Source organism: Ceratotherium simum, chromosome 25 (genome assembly GCF_057802395.1).
Source record: "Ceratotherium simum simum isolate JZ-2026a chromosome 25, ASM5780239v1, whole genome shotgun sequence".
NCBI classification, from domain to species: Eukaryota; Metazoa; Chordata; class Mammalia; order Perissodactyla; family Rhinocerotidae; genus Ceratotherium; species Ceratotherium simum.
Window position 1 is genome coordinate 12,028,011 of NC_141924.1, and position 14,753 is coordinate 12,042,763.

At 60.8% G+C, this 14,753-nt stretch overlaps 1 protein-coding gene across 1 annotated transcript; it reads left to right on the forward strand.

Moving 5' to 3' along the window:
• The first annotated feature begins 4,855 nt into the window (after positions 1–4,855).
• SOX10 (SRY-box transcription factor 10) lies at positions 4,856–14,753 on the forward strand. Its single transcript, XM_004437845.3, has 4 exons — positions 4,856–5,014; positions 5,510–6,030; positions 10,725–10,993; positions 13,502–14,753. The coding sequence occupies exons 2-4, from the start codon at positions 5,588–5,590 to the stop codon at positions 14,203–14,205; spliced, it is 1,416 nt and encodes a 471-aa protein (XP_004437902.2). The 5' UTR covers positions 4,856–5,014; positions 5,510–5,587; the 3' UTR covers positions 14,206–14,753.

The following is a 14,753-nucleotide window of genomic DNA, read 5'->3' on the forward strand; positions in this document are numbered from 1 at the left end:
GGGCTCCAGTAGGAAGTGGAGCCTGGCCTGGAGGTGAGAGGTACAAGGCCGTCTCCTTCTCCTCCATAGGAAAGCAAAGCAGGAAAAGAATTCCAACCAAGGCGTCCAGGAGTGCGTCCCTGAGGACAGGGCCTCTGAGCTGGGCTGCCAGCAGTGACTAGGGGAGTGCAGAGACGTGCAAAGGCCTGCAGGGCGGGGAGCCCGCGAGGTGGGCCTGGGGTCTGGTGGCAGTAGGCAGAGCGGTCAGAGGCTTGGGAGGTAAACCGCGGGTTCCAGTCCACACCCTCGCACCATGAGCTGGGTGAGTCGGCCCGTCACTGAACCTCTTTGTGCCTCAGTTTCCTAGAAGGAGAATAATAACAGCGCCTACTCACAGGGCAGTGGGAGGACTAAATGAGCCCAGCGAGGAGCACTCAGAGCAGGCGGCCCACGGGGAGGCTCTGAGGGGTGCAGACAGCGGCGGCCCACCCATGAGGAGCTCCTCACACACCACCCTGGTCTCATGTTGGGATCTGACAGGCAGATTATACACTCCTGACGGCAGGTCCAGGGCGCTGCTCAGAAAATCCGCGTGCACCGACCTGAAGTGCGCCTTCTTCTCCATCTCCCCACACCTATCTTACTTTTTCTAATTACCATTTAGTGAGCCCTTACTGTGCACCACACATTGAGCTGGGCGTGTGTGTGTGTGTGTGTGTGTGTGTTCGTATTTGATTCTCCCATCCACTTGGGGATACAGTGATATATATATATAAAATTATCAACATTTCACACATGCAAAAACCAAGTCCCAAGGGGTTAACAGCATAATCTGTCCAAGGCCACACAGGTACTCACGGCAGGATTTCCTTACTCCAAGTCCAGTGCTCTTTCCACCGTACCCCAAACCGAGAAGAACACGGCCCATCCAAAGGGGGAGGTGGCCTAGGAAACATTCGAGGGAGCCCCCCTACATCTCCCATACACTCACCCAGACTAAGCTTCTGTCCGGTCACTACTGTACCCTTGACCCCTGACCCGTGCCCCTCAGGCCTCCGCCTTGCCAATGCACAGCCCCTCCCCTGTCACACTCCACAACTCCCTACACGCCCCAATGTAACTGCAGTTCTGGCCTCTGGCTTTGGGGTTCAGGGCCCCAGCCCCTTCCCCTCTCCTTGGATATTTTGGGCCCTGCAGGGGGCGCTGGGAGAGGGCACAGCCTCAGGGTTCCAGAGACCCCAGTGAGGGAGAGCAAGGCCTCCCAGGAAGCTTCAAAAAGTAAACATGTCTGGACTCCATCCCCAGAAACTCAGAATCAGCCAGTCTGTGGCGGGATCTGGGCTTCAGTATTTTTTTAAAACTCCACACGTGATTCTAAAGTGCAGCAAGAATTAGGACCAACACTCTGGGCAATCACCTGGGAGCTGGTCAGGCCCTGCTCCAGATCTGCAGGATGGGAGCCAGGTTATTCCGTGCACCTTTATGTTGAGAAGCACTGCCCCAGGCCAACCCCGACTTCACAGACCAGCAGGTGGGGAGGGAAGGCCCCCTGAGGGCCCTGGAGGTGGGTGGTATGCAGCTGATGTGCTGGTGGGGGGGGGGGGGGGCGGGGCACAGGCCTGAAGGAATGAGTGAGAGGACAGCCTGGACAGCAGGTCTCAGCCCCACGTGCCTGGAGGTGGAAAATGCTTTCCCAGTGTCCTCCCATCTAGTCCTCAGCCCTGTCCTCTGAGGGAGTCAGGAAGAGAGTCTCATGCCCACCTGGGGAAACTGAGGCTGGAGCAGAGGCTCGACATGACAGCACCACCCGTCGCCCCTGCACAGCCCCTGGTTCTGCGGAACAGCAGATTCCCCATCTCCTCTCAGTCTGTCCCAGGAGGCAGGCAGGGAGGGACATGATCATGCCCCAGGTGACAGATGAGGGGCTGGGCCCAGGGCAGGGACCAAGGGCGGAGCCTTCCACAAAGCAGGACCAGAGCCCCAGGAAGAGGACTCAGGGAGCCAAGGGGTTGAGGGTCACTACTGACCCGAAGCAGCTCTGCCAGGCGGGCCCTCAGGGGGCTTCACATTTGACTGACAGAATTTCATCTGCTCTCCTCCTCTTGGGGGCCTGTCTGAGGAGTAAATGTGGGACCAGCCCCCACAGAACCAGGTTGGACCCCAAGAAAACCCTGCTGCTCCTGAAAAGTCTTTTGGCCCAGGAAGGAAGCCTGACTCTCCACCGTTATCCTCACATTTGGGGCCCTCTCTGCTGAGGAAAGATGGCAGGCCATAGAGTCCACCTGTCTGTCACCACACCTCACTGAGGATGGCGAGATTGGATTGGGGGGTGTGTAAGGGGGTCGCCAGCATCCTTGGAGAAGGGGACCCCTCTCACCCCGAGCAGGGAAGGGAACAGAAGGTGGCACTGGCCCACCTGGTTGTTCTGCCAAGGGCAGATGCCCCGTGTCTTGACCCAGGAACCCTCCCCCTCTCCAAAATCCCTGCTCTCCAGGGATGAATATGGGGCCTTCACCCTCCCCTGCTGGAGAAGGCTGGGGCCCCAGGGCCTGGGATGGGATGGAGGGGATCACAGTTTCCAGCATGGTGGGGGGGTTCACAGCAGGGGGTCCCCCCAGCCCTGGGCATCTGATAGCCCTTTCCCCGCACCCCTGCAGGCCCACCTGCCTCATCAGCACCTCTCAGCAGAAGGCCCAAGCACAGCACTGAGGAGACAGGGGGAGTGAGGGAGAGAGAGAGGGACAGAGGGAGGGGAAGAGAGAGGCCCCCTCTGTCCAGCGTGGCTTCTCCACAGACCCAGAGAGCCCACTGCCACCCCCACCCCCATCCTGGCACAGCTGGGCCAAGGAGGGCAAGGGAGGAGGCGGGAAGTCGGAGAGGGAGCTGTGGGACCCCACACCCGGCTTCCTACCCTGGCCCTCTCCCTCCACTGCCACCCCTCCCTGCCCCAGAGGGTCTCACGCCCAAGTCACAGACACCACAGGGAGCAGGGAGGCCCTTCCCTTGAAGAGGAGGAACCAAGGGGTGGAGGGTGAATGGGGACCCACCGGGATCGAGAGATGCCAGGCAGGCAGGCAGCGGGCGGGCAGCAGCGGGTGTCGGAGACTGCTGCGGGCAGCTGGACACGAGCGGCTGGATGCTCGTCCCTCCGTCCCTCTGTCCATCCAGGGCGGCTCCTCTCTGGGCGGTTCTGAGGCCGGGCGGGCGCTGTTAAAAAGCTTTTTATGTGTGTGTGTGTTAATCACATGATTGCCGTTCACCTGTATTTCGAACAAAGACAGCTCACTGTTTCAAGGCCCCGAACAAGAGTCTGGGCACAGGGAAGAGAAGGGAGGCGGGGGGAGGAGGGTTGGCAGCGCCGGGGGTGGCGTCGAGGAAAACTAGGGGGAGATTGTCCAAGGCCGGCAAGCGAGAGAAAGAGAAAACCCTTATCAAACTCCTAATTCACTGGGCTCCGAGGCCCCAGACACACTGGCCCGATTGTCTGGCTGGTTGTGTGTGCGAGCATGTGTGTGTGTGTGTTCCAATGTCCGCTCCCCCCACCCCCAACATGCCTTCGCCTCGTGTGACTACCTCATTGTGTCTCATTACCCACCCCCCTCCACCCCCTTGGCCTTTCCCAAGCATGAGGCCTTGCCTGGACCCCCTTTCCAGCCCCACTCCAGACAGGACTCCCTTGGGGTGGCCTGGGGCCTTGCTCAGCTGCTGAGAGGCTCGGAACCATAGGTGGTCGCCAACTCAGCCCAGGCTCCATCTGTTCTTCCACGCACACCCCCACCTCTGCCTCGACACCCGCTCATCAAGAAGAGAGAGAGGCTGTGACCTTCGGAGGAGAGACCTAGGAAAGAGGAGAGAAGAAGGAGCCCAGGGTGATGGGCAGGACAGAAAAAGGGGAGTGGTCACCCAGCTGGGGAGGGGGCTGAGGGAGAAACCAGCAGAGAGGAGGAAGAACCGGACAGGGCAACTCCCCACTCTTTCTCTGGGTTAGGGAGTGGGGGACTTCATGACAACCAGGATTGGGACTCCCCCTACCAAGAGAGGGTGAACCTCGTGTAGAAAGAGTTGGGCACCAGGAAGTGGGGCCCCAGAAGCCTTTCAGACCTACTTGGGGAGGACATCCAACCCAGCCCCACGACCAGCCTGTGGGAACTTCAGTCCTGTCTCTCTACCTTGAGCCAGCCCAACCCATCTGTGTGCTGGGTGTCTGGTGAAAAGGGACCAGGGGTCGAGCCAGGGCATCTGCACTGGGCAGGGGGTGTCTGGTTGGCTCCTGCCTCACCAGGTATGGATGCACCTCTGATCTCGCTCTCTCTTGCCGTAAGCTGAGGCAGAGAGGGCAGCCTAGGTGTGGGTAGCAGGCAGAGGGAGACAGGGTGGGAAGCAGTGCCTGGCTACAGGCACTCAATAAGATGTCTTAAGTGAAGCCACACCGGCCAGCCGCCCTCACAGTCGATAGGCCCTTCACCTGCCTTCTCATCACTCCCCAATCCTTTTCCAACTGCCCAGCCAGCCACCTGAGGTGGAGCTTGGGGGTCCCAGTTGGGTCCAATTTTCCTCCAAGCAACAGGTTCTAACTCTGCCCACCTGCATCCCTTGGCTTTCTTGGCCTGACCACCCCCACCCCTACTGCTCCCCTAAGCCCAGGCCACAAGACCGGCTTGGGGCAGCAGCTCGGGGAGCTGGGGTGGGGGCTGGCGGAGGAGCCCTGAGTGTTGGGGATGAAGGCAGGCGCTGGAGGCTCCACCTTCTGCCCTTCCCTCCCTCCCCTCCCCCTCCCCCTCTCCCCCTCCTTCCTTCCCCAGCCCTCGGCAGCAGCTCAGCGCTCAGTCAGTCTCAGGCTGTCCAGCCAGGGTGGTTGGTGGTGAGGATTCAGGCTCCGTCCTGACGAGGCCGTGGCCTGAGGCTCAGGGCCCCCCAGCCCCTCCCTCCCAATCCACCAGCGTCACCCCCCAGCCCCGAGCTGGACCGCACACCTTGGGACACGGTTTTCCACTTCCTAAGGACGAGTCCCAGACTGGAGGAGAGGTCCGAGGAGGTGAGTGAGTGCGCAGCCCGCTCCTCCGCTCCTCCCTTCCCCGGGCCCAGGCCTGGACCCTGCTGTGGGGCGTGGGGTGGAGAGAGGCTGACACCACATCTGCCCCCGACCCGGCTCCTCTAGACCCGTCAGGGGCAGGCGGGAGGGAAGACAGAAAGGTGAGAGAAAAGGTGGGAAATTCCAGGAGCCAGGATTAGAGCAGAATAAAGAGTCCGTTTTTCTTCCTTTCCATCAACAAACCTCCACCCAAAAGGAGGTTTAAAAAAACCCAAACCCACCCACACCAAGAGACGGTTGGGACCAGGTGGTGGGAAGACACGGAGGCGGGAGCTAGGAGGCCGAGCCAGGGTCTGGCATGTGCGCGGGCCCCAGGGGCTGCAACGGGTCTAGGGGGAGCCAGGCGGGCGCCACCTCGGGGCTGTGCCCGCGTCGCGTCCCGGGCCGCCCTCGGGGCTGCGCGCACGGCCGCTCCATCGCGCCCTCCTTCCCGTCCAGGTGGGCGTTGGACTCTTCGCGAGGACCCCGGCAGCGGGCCCCGGGGAGGCGGCCGAGGCGGCGGCGGCCGGGGGCGACATGGCGGAGGAGCAGGACCTCTCCGAGGTGGAGCTGAGCCCCGTGGGCTCCGAGGAGCCCCGCTGCCTGTCCCCGGGGAGCGCGCCCTCGCTGGGGCCCGACGGCGGCGGCGGCGGCGGCGGCGGCGGCGGATCGGGCCTGCGAGCCAGCCCGGGGCCCGGCGAGCTGGGCAAGGTCAAGAAGGAGCAGCAGGACGGCGAGGCGGACGATGACAAGTTCCCCGTGTGCATCCGCGAGGCCGTCAGCCAGGTGCTGAGCGGCTACGACTGGACGCTGGTGCCCATGCCCGTGCGCGTAAACGGCGCCAGCAAGAGCAAACCGCACGTCAAGCGGCCCATGAACGCCTTCATGGTGTGGGCGCAGGCGGCGCGCAGGAAGCTTGCCGACCAGTACCCGCACCTGCACAACGCCGAGCTCAGCAAGACGCTGGGCAAGCTCTGGAGGTGAGCGCCCCGACCCGCCGCCGGGGAGCCCCCGCGGGCCCTCTAGCTGGGGTGCATTCAGGCTAGACCGGCACTGCCTGGGCCCTTGTCCTGGGAGCAGCCACCTCCTTGATAGAACTGGAGACCAGGTAGGGGCAGCGGGCCTGCCCTCCCCCACAGGTGCCCCATGGGGTTGTGCTGGCTCAGAACTCCAGCGGCCTAGGCCCGGCTCCGGACCCGGGGCAGCGGGCTGGAAGGCGCCCCCTCGTGGTTGGAATTCTGTCGGTGGCAGGCGGTAGGGCCTGGGCTTCTTCCTGGAGCAGTGAGGGCGGGAGAGCGGGAAGGATGGCGCAGGCTTGGGCCACACCACGGGCCTTCACTAACCGCTTTCCCACAGGCACGCACACTCACCGGTGCCACTGCCACCAGTTCCAGTGGTCAGGGGGATGCGGGGAAACGCCTGGAAAAGAACGGAAGGCCTGGCTGGAGAGGCAGGGAAACTGAGGCAGCCAGATGGAGAACTGGGGGCAGTTCAAGGGAAACAAGGAATTCAGACAGGAGTTTTTGAAAGAGTGAGGGATGGAGACCTGCCTGAGGATCCTGTCCTATCCCAGCTGCCTTCACTGTGCCTTCCTGACCCCACCCTACTTCAAGCAGAGCCTTCTTCAACCCCCAGGGAAGGGGACGCACAGAAAGAAGCCTCCCCCTCCCACCCTGTCCCATTGCTGCCAGGCTTGTCTCTCTGTCTCCCTCCCTCTCCCAGTCCGGCGCCATCTTCCTTTCCAGGGCCCCACCCAGCACTGAGTAACCTCCTGCCCCGGCAGCCTGGGAGCTGGAGCTGAGTGCCCGGGCAGGGAGGAAAGCTGGGCCCCCTTCCTACCAGGGTCCCTCAGAGCCCCAGGTTCCCTGGGACCAGCCCAAACCTCTGGGGAAAACATCTCCCCAAGGGGTAAGTCTGCTACCCTTGCCTCAGATTTGGGGCTCGGCCTGGCCCCCTTCAGAATATGTCGAGCAGGGTGACCTCCCACCCCTGGAGTCTTGGGCAGCTCCCACAGAGAACAGGGGCTCCCGGAGATGTGAGCCTGCAGAGGTCACCTGATTCCCCACTAGGTTGCTCAAGAGGTAGCCCAGAAAGGCAAAGGGGCACAAAGGCCATGTAACAGCTGGTGGCAGAGCCAGGGCCAGGACCCAGGTCTCCTGAGTCTTCATCCAGTGGTCTTCCCCACACCATCCTTGGTGACTGCAGTGGGTCACCCCTTCACTCTAAGGCCTGGTCAGGAGGTTGTGAGGGTGGGGACAGAGAAAAGGAGAGCAGAAGTGAGGCACATCTGGGGTTTCAGCAAGTTTGGGCTTTATCCGAGGAGCCTGCCTCCCTCCACTTGCCGGCCCCCCAGCACAGTGGAGATTGGATCTAGAAGGCCAAAAGCTTAGGGTGGTGGAAGGAGAAGGAGGGCCCCCAAGAGACCAAGAGGGATTCACATCCAGCCCCCTAGCCCCATCCTTGCCATGTGTTTGCTGAAGGCCTGGTGCCCCTTCCCCTCCCCGTCCCAGCCCTCAGCGTTCTGCTCATCCTGGGCAGGCCCCAGGCTCATTGGGCAGCCTGCTGCGTGGACCCAGAGAGTCCAGCTCTGCCAGGAGCAGAGGTCAAAGCTCTGCCCAAGGTCTATGCACACCCAAGTAGGGCTCACCCCAGGCCAGTACCCTTGGTGCCGTGGGACAGAGAAGAGAAAGTAAGAGACAGACAAGCAGCAAGGAGACAGAAGGGCAGACAAAGCAGGCCCTGGGGATCATAAGCAGGCCACAGCTCAAGCCCAATGAGAGCATCCCACCACCTCCTATTGCCCAGGATTTAAGATTGGACCCTCCAAACAGTCCCTGTCCCTCTTCCCCCAGTCCAGAGCCCTGTGCTTGGGCTTCCTCGGGAGGATTTGTTCCTGGCCACCACTCAAGCTGTGTGCACAGGGACCCAGGGTGCCCCCCAGGGGCCAACCTGGGGTGGGGCAGTCAGGAAAGCAGGCACTTTCTCAGGACCCAACCCCAGGGGAGGAGAGTGGCAGGCAATGGCAAGGATCAAAGGCTCTGCCACCAGGTGGGCGGGCCACCTGGATCCTGGGTGGCGGCCCTGAGAGGCATCTGGATATGGGCTGGGCTGGGCTGGCCAGTCTCTCCAGGGCTCCTCCTGAAGTCCCCCAGGCTCATGACTGCCAGGCCATCAGGAAGGGGAATGCTTAGGCAGAACTGGAAAACAGAGGCCCTAGACCTGAAAAGAGAAAGATGTGCAGACAGACCGTGTGGGGTGCTGGAAGTAGGTTGGGGTCAGACACACCAGCGTCCAGGTCCTGGCTCCTAAGTGGCTGTGTGCTCCAACTGTCACACAAACCTCCGGTGCCTGCCTGGGAATGACTGTTAGATGCTGATCATATGTTGTTGGTGGGATGTGGGTTGACCTGCCTGGAGATAATAACTAGAACCAAGAGACTAAAGGGGGTCACAGGCTGAAGCCTCTCCTGACCCCTGGGCCCCCCAGGCCCCTTCGCTGACAGGAGGAGGAGATGGAGCAGCAGCCAGTGCCCCACCTTGGGAGCCCCCCAGTTAGGGCTTCCAGTTTGGGTGGGGAACCAGCCTACCCTCTCCCCGCCCCTATTGCAAACCTTAAAGATGAGCCGGAGGACAGAGGCGAAGTGAAGGTGCAAATGAGGATTAGGTTTGCAGTTAGAGCTGTGGTGACATTGGGGGAGGCAGGGGACAATGTCGAGTGAGGGCTGGTGGTGGAGTCAAGATTAAATTTGAGATTGGGCTACATGGTGGGGCACGATGGGCCTGGGGTTAGGAGAGTGCCTGAACAGAGCTGAGGTTGGTCTGGATGAGGCTGGGGTTGGGACTGGAGGTGGGGTTGGCTGTCTGCACCCTGTGAGGGACCAGGCTGAGGTTAGGGCTGGGGTCAGGGCTGGTGGTGGCCCCCCACCCGCACTGGGCTTAGGTTTCTGTCGAGGTTAGGGTACTGCTGTGAACTAGACGGGAGGCGACATGGAGTACAACGTTGGAATCTTCCCTCTCTTCTGGTCTGTGTGCCCGCTCTGCGCCCCCTGCCATTTTCTTGCTCATTCACACCCGGTTGCAGCTAGACAGAGAAGGTTTGGGTAGGAGAGAGACTCAGTGTCCCCAGCCATCCCAGGAGCCTCTGTGCTGAGGCCCACGGCTGGCTGAGCCTGCTCTGTGCCCTCATGTGCAGTTCCACACACACACGCACGCACGCACGCACACACACACACACACACACACACACACATTCAGGGCTGCTCCACCAAATCCCCTAAGCACAGTGGCCTGGGTGAGGGGCATGGCTGGGGGGAGGAAGCATCCCATGCCCTGACCCCCAAGGTCCTGCTCTGGGGTCTCCATCCCATCACTCAGCTAGAGGGACCCTCAGAGAAAGCTGGGCCAGGGCTGGACTTGGGCGGCCTTGGGGGCGGGGGCAGCGGGGGAGGCTAAGCCGCACAGGAATGCTGCTGCCAGCTAGGAGGTGCCTGGTGTGACCACCCCCTCCTATCCCGGGCAGGGAGGGCTCGGCCTTCTGCTGACTGGGAGAAGAGGGCGCCCGCTGGGGGCAGGGGCAGCTGGAGAGAAGCCCTTTGGGCAGAGGGACAGAGCTGCTCCCACAGAGTCCCTTATGTCTAGGATTCTGCAAATCTGTGTTCTTTCCCCTCAGCCCCCTCTACAAGGTACCTCGTCCTTCCCTCCTCACCCTGGGGCAGCCAAGACTTGAACACCCCCCTCCCTCGCTCCAGCCCTGCCCTAAGGCTGGAGCTGGGTGGGCAAAGGCACTGCCTTCACAGCTTCTCTCCGCTGGCTGGTCTCAGGGACTGCAGAGAGGGTCTGTCTGCCCTGTCCCAGGGTCTGGGAAGAGCATCCAGCTTCCTCTACCCTCTGTCACCCCCTGGACAAGGAGCTATGATTCCCCCAGGAGGCAGTGCCCACACAGAGAAGGAGATTCACATCTTGCTCCCCTGGTCCCACCAGGCTGGAATTCACAAAATCAGTATTCCCGAGTTGAGGGGGCCCACCCCAGGTCCTCCTGTCCGACCTCCCCCCAAGCAGCATCAGAATAGCCCCTATTTCTCAAGGCGCCCGCCCCCCATCCCCAGGCCTGGTGCAAAGCGCTTCCATCCATTACCCTGGCCAGTCCCACAGCCAGGGAAGTAGGTATTACCATCCTCGTTTTATAGTGAGGAAACTAAGGCTCAGAGAAGTGACTTGCCCACGGTCACACAGCTAGTAAGTAGCAGAGACTGGGCTCTTCTCCCTTACCATGCCACTTCTTTGTTTGCACACCCCCAGTCCCAGGGAGCTCACCCCTTAACAAGGCAGCCAGCTCTACTTGCAGACAGTTTTGATGAGAAAGTTTTTCCTTCCTTGAACTGAAGGAAGCTCTGTGCCCCTCATAAGCGCTATTCCTACTTCTAACTTCATTCTCAGGGGCTGCCAGGAGCAACAAGCTGACTCCTTCACACCCCAGCCCCCGAGAGATGTGAAGGCAGAGATCACAGCCCTCTGAGGCCATTGTTCCTTGGGCCTCGCATCTTCCAGTCCATAAACCAAAGGGCAAGCCCCCACCCCAGGCCCTGCCCATTGGGCTCCCCATCCCCGGCCTCATTTCTTCCAGGGCAGACACTCACGCTGGCCCCTCTGCTGTCTCCCCAACTGCCCCACCCCAGGCTGCTGAACGAGAGTGACAAGCGCCCCTTCATTGAGGAGGCCGAGCGGCTCCGGATGCAGCACAAGAAGGACCACCCGGACTACAAGTACCAACCGCGGAGGCGGAAGAACGGGAAGGCGGCCCAGGGGGAGGCAGAGTGCCCCGGCGGGGAGGCCGAGCAGGGCGGCACTGCCGCCATCCAGGCTCACTACAAGAGCGCCCACTTGGACCACCGGCACCCGGGAGAGGGCTCCCCGATGTCAGACGGGAACCCTGAGCACCCCTCAGGTGAGCACTGGGCCGGGAGCTGGTGGGGGGCTGAGGAGGAGTTGTGGGTGAGGGGAGCCTGGGCAGTGGAAGAGGTGAAGGCTGGATGGCATGAGACCCTGACACCCCACAACCATCCTAGGCTCTGGGAAGGGCTCGCCAGGCTGTGCAGTTACCCTAGCTGGGGTCCAGGGGCCCAGAGGGAGCTCAGTGGGGACTCAGGTGCCAAGGGAGGTGGCTGGGCAAGATGGCTGCAGCTGATGGCAGGGGGCACTGCTGCTGGGTGAAGAGACCAGTGAAGGAGGCCATGGAGGCCAGGGGGTGAGTTGCAACAAGGAAAGTGGGGACAGGATGACTTTGAGAAATGAGAGATCAGATGGAGGAGAGATCTCTTTCCCACCTCCTGCTCTGATGGGGGAGACACGGCATGTGATGTTGAGCACACGCCATGGATGGGCCAGACACACAGCATCTTGTTTCACTCGTTAATTGAGCACCTGCTGTGTGCCGGGCGCGGTGCTAACTGTGGTATGTGTATTCACTCAGTCCATCACTCTCCACTGTGATGAGGCAGCCACGCTGCCGGGTCTTGGACCTCAGCTGTGTGGCATGTTACTGTTATTTTATGGATGAGAAAACCAAGAGTAACTTGCCACACAGCTGAGGGCGGAGCCCAGGCAGTGCGGCTCCGGGGCCTCTGCTGGTACCACAGCTGCCTTGCTTGTGTTCAGAACATACAGAATGCCAGGCATGGGTCGGGCACATGGGCGGTCTTGGTGAGCAGAGCTCTGCCTTCAGGAGACATGCCCCAAGCCCTCCTTTGTGCCAGGCCTGGGAGCAGACACCAGGGGCACAAACGAGAAGCCGTGGTCCCTGGTCTCAGGAGCCCATGGTCTAGGGGCAGGAGCAGGGATGAAAACAAGTGAACTAAGTACAGGAAGAAGCAAGTGCACACAAAGCCCGTGTGAGACCCAGAGGGGGCATGACCTCTAGAGAGGAGTCATCTACCTGTTCATCCAGTCAGGTCTCCAAAAATATCCAGCTACCTGCCAGACTCTGGTCAAGGAAGGCTTCCAGAAGGAGGCCATGTCTGAGCTGCTTGGTAGTCTCTGTTTTACTGATAAGGAAACTGGTTAAGAGAAGACAGGGGTTTGCCCAGGGTCACACAGTAAGTGACAGAGCCAGGATTTGAACCAAAATCCAGCGCACTTGGCCAGTGCAGAACTCGGCATTGCCTCTGGTCTGATGAAGGAGGCACAGCCCTGCCCTCAAGAAGCTCCTGGTCTCAGGGACCATGGACTGTTCTCTTTGATGGGATCCCCAATCCAGCCCTCCCGCCCCCACACATGTACGCCTCACCTTCAGAGATTCAGGCACACACAGATACACAGACAGACACACACACACCAGAAGACCCTGGACCATGTACAGAACCACCACCTCAGAATATAACCATGGATGTGGCTTTTTCTCAGCCTTTAAGGCCCAGCTCAGCTCCCCATCCTCAGTGAGACCTTCCCCAAGTCCCCAGGGCAGGGTGGGTGGCTTCCTCCGCTGGTCTCCTGAGCCCTCTGTATATCCCGTCATCACAGCACTTCTGATGCTGCCCTCTAGTCATGTGTGGGTCTCTGGATCTCCCCCAAGACTATGGGCTTGTGAAGACAGGGACCCATTTTATTTGTGTTTGTATGCCCTGCACCTGGCACGGTGCCTGGCACTTAGCAGTGCCCCCTTAAGTGTTTGCTGAATGAATATGTGAATGAGAAAGTAGACAGACAAAGGAACAGGGGTGGAGCAAGTCAGTTATCTGAGAGCTCTCCCGAATGAGCGGGAGAAGCAGCTAGAGGAACAAGAGGGCAGGCAGCACAGCACAGTGTGGTGGGCACTGAGGGCATGGCCAGTGGGGCTGGGTCAGAGGGAACGTTTCCTGGAGTAAGGGGCACTTGAGCTGGCCTTGGGAGGAGGGATGGGGTTGGAGGGGACACATGGCTTTTCAGGGGCCAGGGCCAGAGGGGGCACAGGCAAGCCAGCAAAAGTGAAACAGAGGAGTTAAGAGTGACGAGGGTGGGCGATGTCGGCAAAAGCAGCCAGCAGAGGCCGAGTGTGAGCTGCAGAGAGAGCAAGCGAGTGCAGACCAAAGGGCCAGAGCCCCTTGGGTCAGTGGGAGGGAACAGCGGGAGCAGGGAGGGAAGCCAACGTCAGCTGATGTGGGGAAGAACTTTCCAACAGGAAAGATTTTTCAAAATGAAGCAGGCCTCTCCAGGAGGTGGGTGACAGAGGAGAGTCCTGCTCTGAGTGGGAGGCAGGACCCATCCCTAAGATTTGGGAATTTCATAAACAACTGGAAACCAACCCAAGACCATTATGTAAATGAATGCCAACTTGGGCTGCCCAAACATGTAAAACTTACAAGGTCACACAGTGATCAGCCCTTAGGCTCCTGGGGGCCTCTTGTCTGAAGGTGAACTATCAGAATCCAGAAGCCTCTGACTTTGTTTCCCGCTTTCTCTCTGTCTCCCTTCCACCCAGGTCAGAGCCATGGCCCACCCACTCCTCCAACCACCCCAAAGACAGAGCTGCAGTCGGGCAAGGCAGACCCCAAGCGGGATGGGCGCTCCATGGGGGAGGGTGGGAAGCCTCACATCGACTTCGGCAACGTAGACATTGGTGAGATCAGCCACGAGGTAATGTCCAACATGGAGACCTTTGATGTGGCTGAGTTGGACCAGTACCTGCCGCCCAATGGGCACCCAGGCCACGTGGGCAGCTACTCAGCAGCTGGCTATGGGCTGGGCAGCGCCCTGGCTGTGGCTAGTGGACACTCCGCCTGGATCTCCAAGCCGCCAGGCGTGGCTCTGCCCACAGTCTCACCACCTGGGGTAGATGCCAAAGCCCAGGTGAAAACGGAGACCGCGGGGCCCCAGGGTCCCCCACACTACCCCGACCAGCCGTCCACCTCGCAGATCGCCTACACCTCCCTCAGTTTGCCCCACTATGGCTCCGCCTTCCCCTCCATCTCCCGCCCCCAGTTTGACTACTCTGACCATCAGCCCTCAGGACCCTATTATGGCCATTCGGGCCAGGCCTCTGGCCTCTACTCGGCCTTCTCCTACATGGGGCCCTCACAGCGGCCCCTCTACACGGCCATCTCTGATCCCAGCCCCTCAGGGCCCCAGTCCCACAGCCCTACACACTGGGAGCAGCCAGTATATACGACGCTGTCCCGGCCTTAAAGGGGGCCCTGCCACCACTGCCCCCTGGCCCCTCTGGGTAGCGCATCCCTCCCCCCAGCCCTTGCGCCCTGTTCCTCGCCCATCTCAGGCCTGGTGGTGGCTGTGGAGGAGGCTGCAGAGGCTGACAGCTGAGGGAAGGCTTTCTGTCTGGCTCACTGCCTTTGATGACCCCAACCCATCCTATCCAGGCTCCAACCCAGGCAAAGCCCTGAGCTACTAGGCTGGGCAGAGGAGAAGGAGGTTGATTGTTGCCCCTAGACTGAAAGATGAGGGGCTGTACCTAATCCCCAGGAATGACCCTCGATCCCAGGACCTGAGAAGGACCCGCTCACCCTCCTCTGGGAGGAGGGGAAAGCATCCAGGGTCGGATGGGAATCGGAGGCCTTGCCACTCCTGTGCCCGTCTGCTCTCTCGTGGAGAATGAGGGGTCTGAGAAAATCGTGCCACCTGTGCCATGTGCCTAAGAGCAAGGCCAACCAGAGACCTGCATCAGTGCCTGGAGTGGGCTATGTCTGGCCCTCGGGGGCTGAGGACAGCTTTGAACAGCT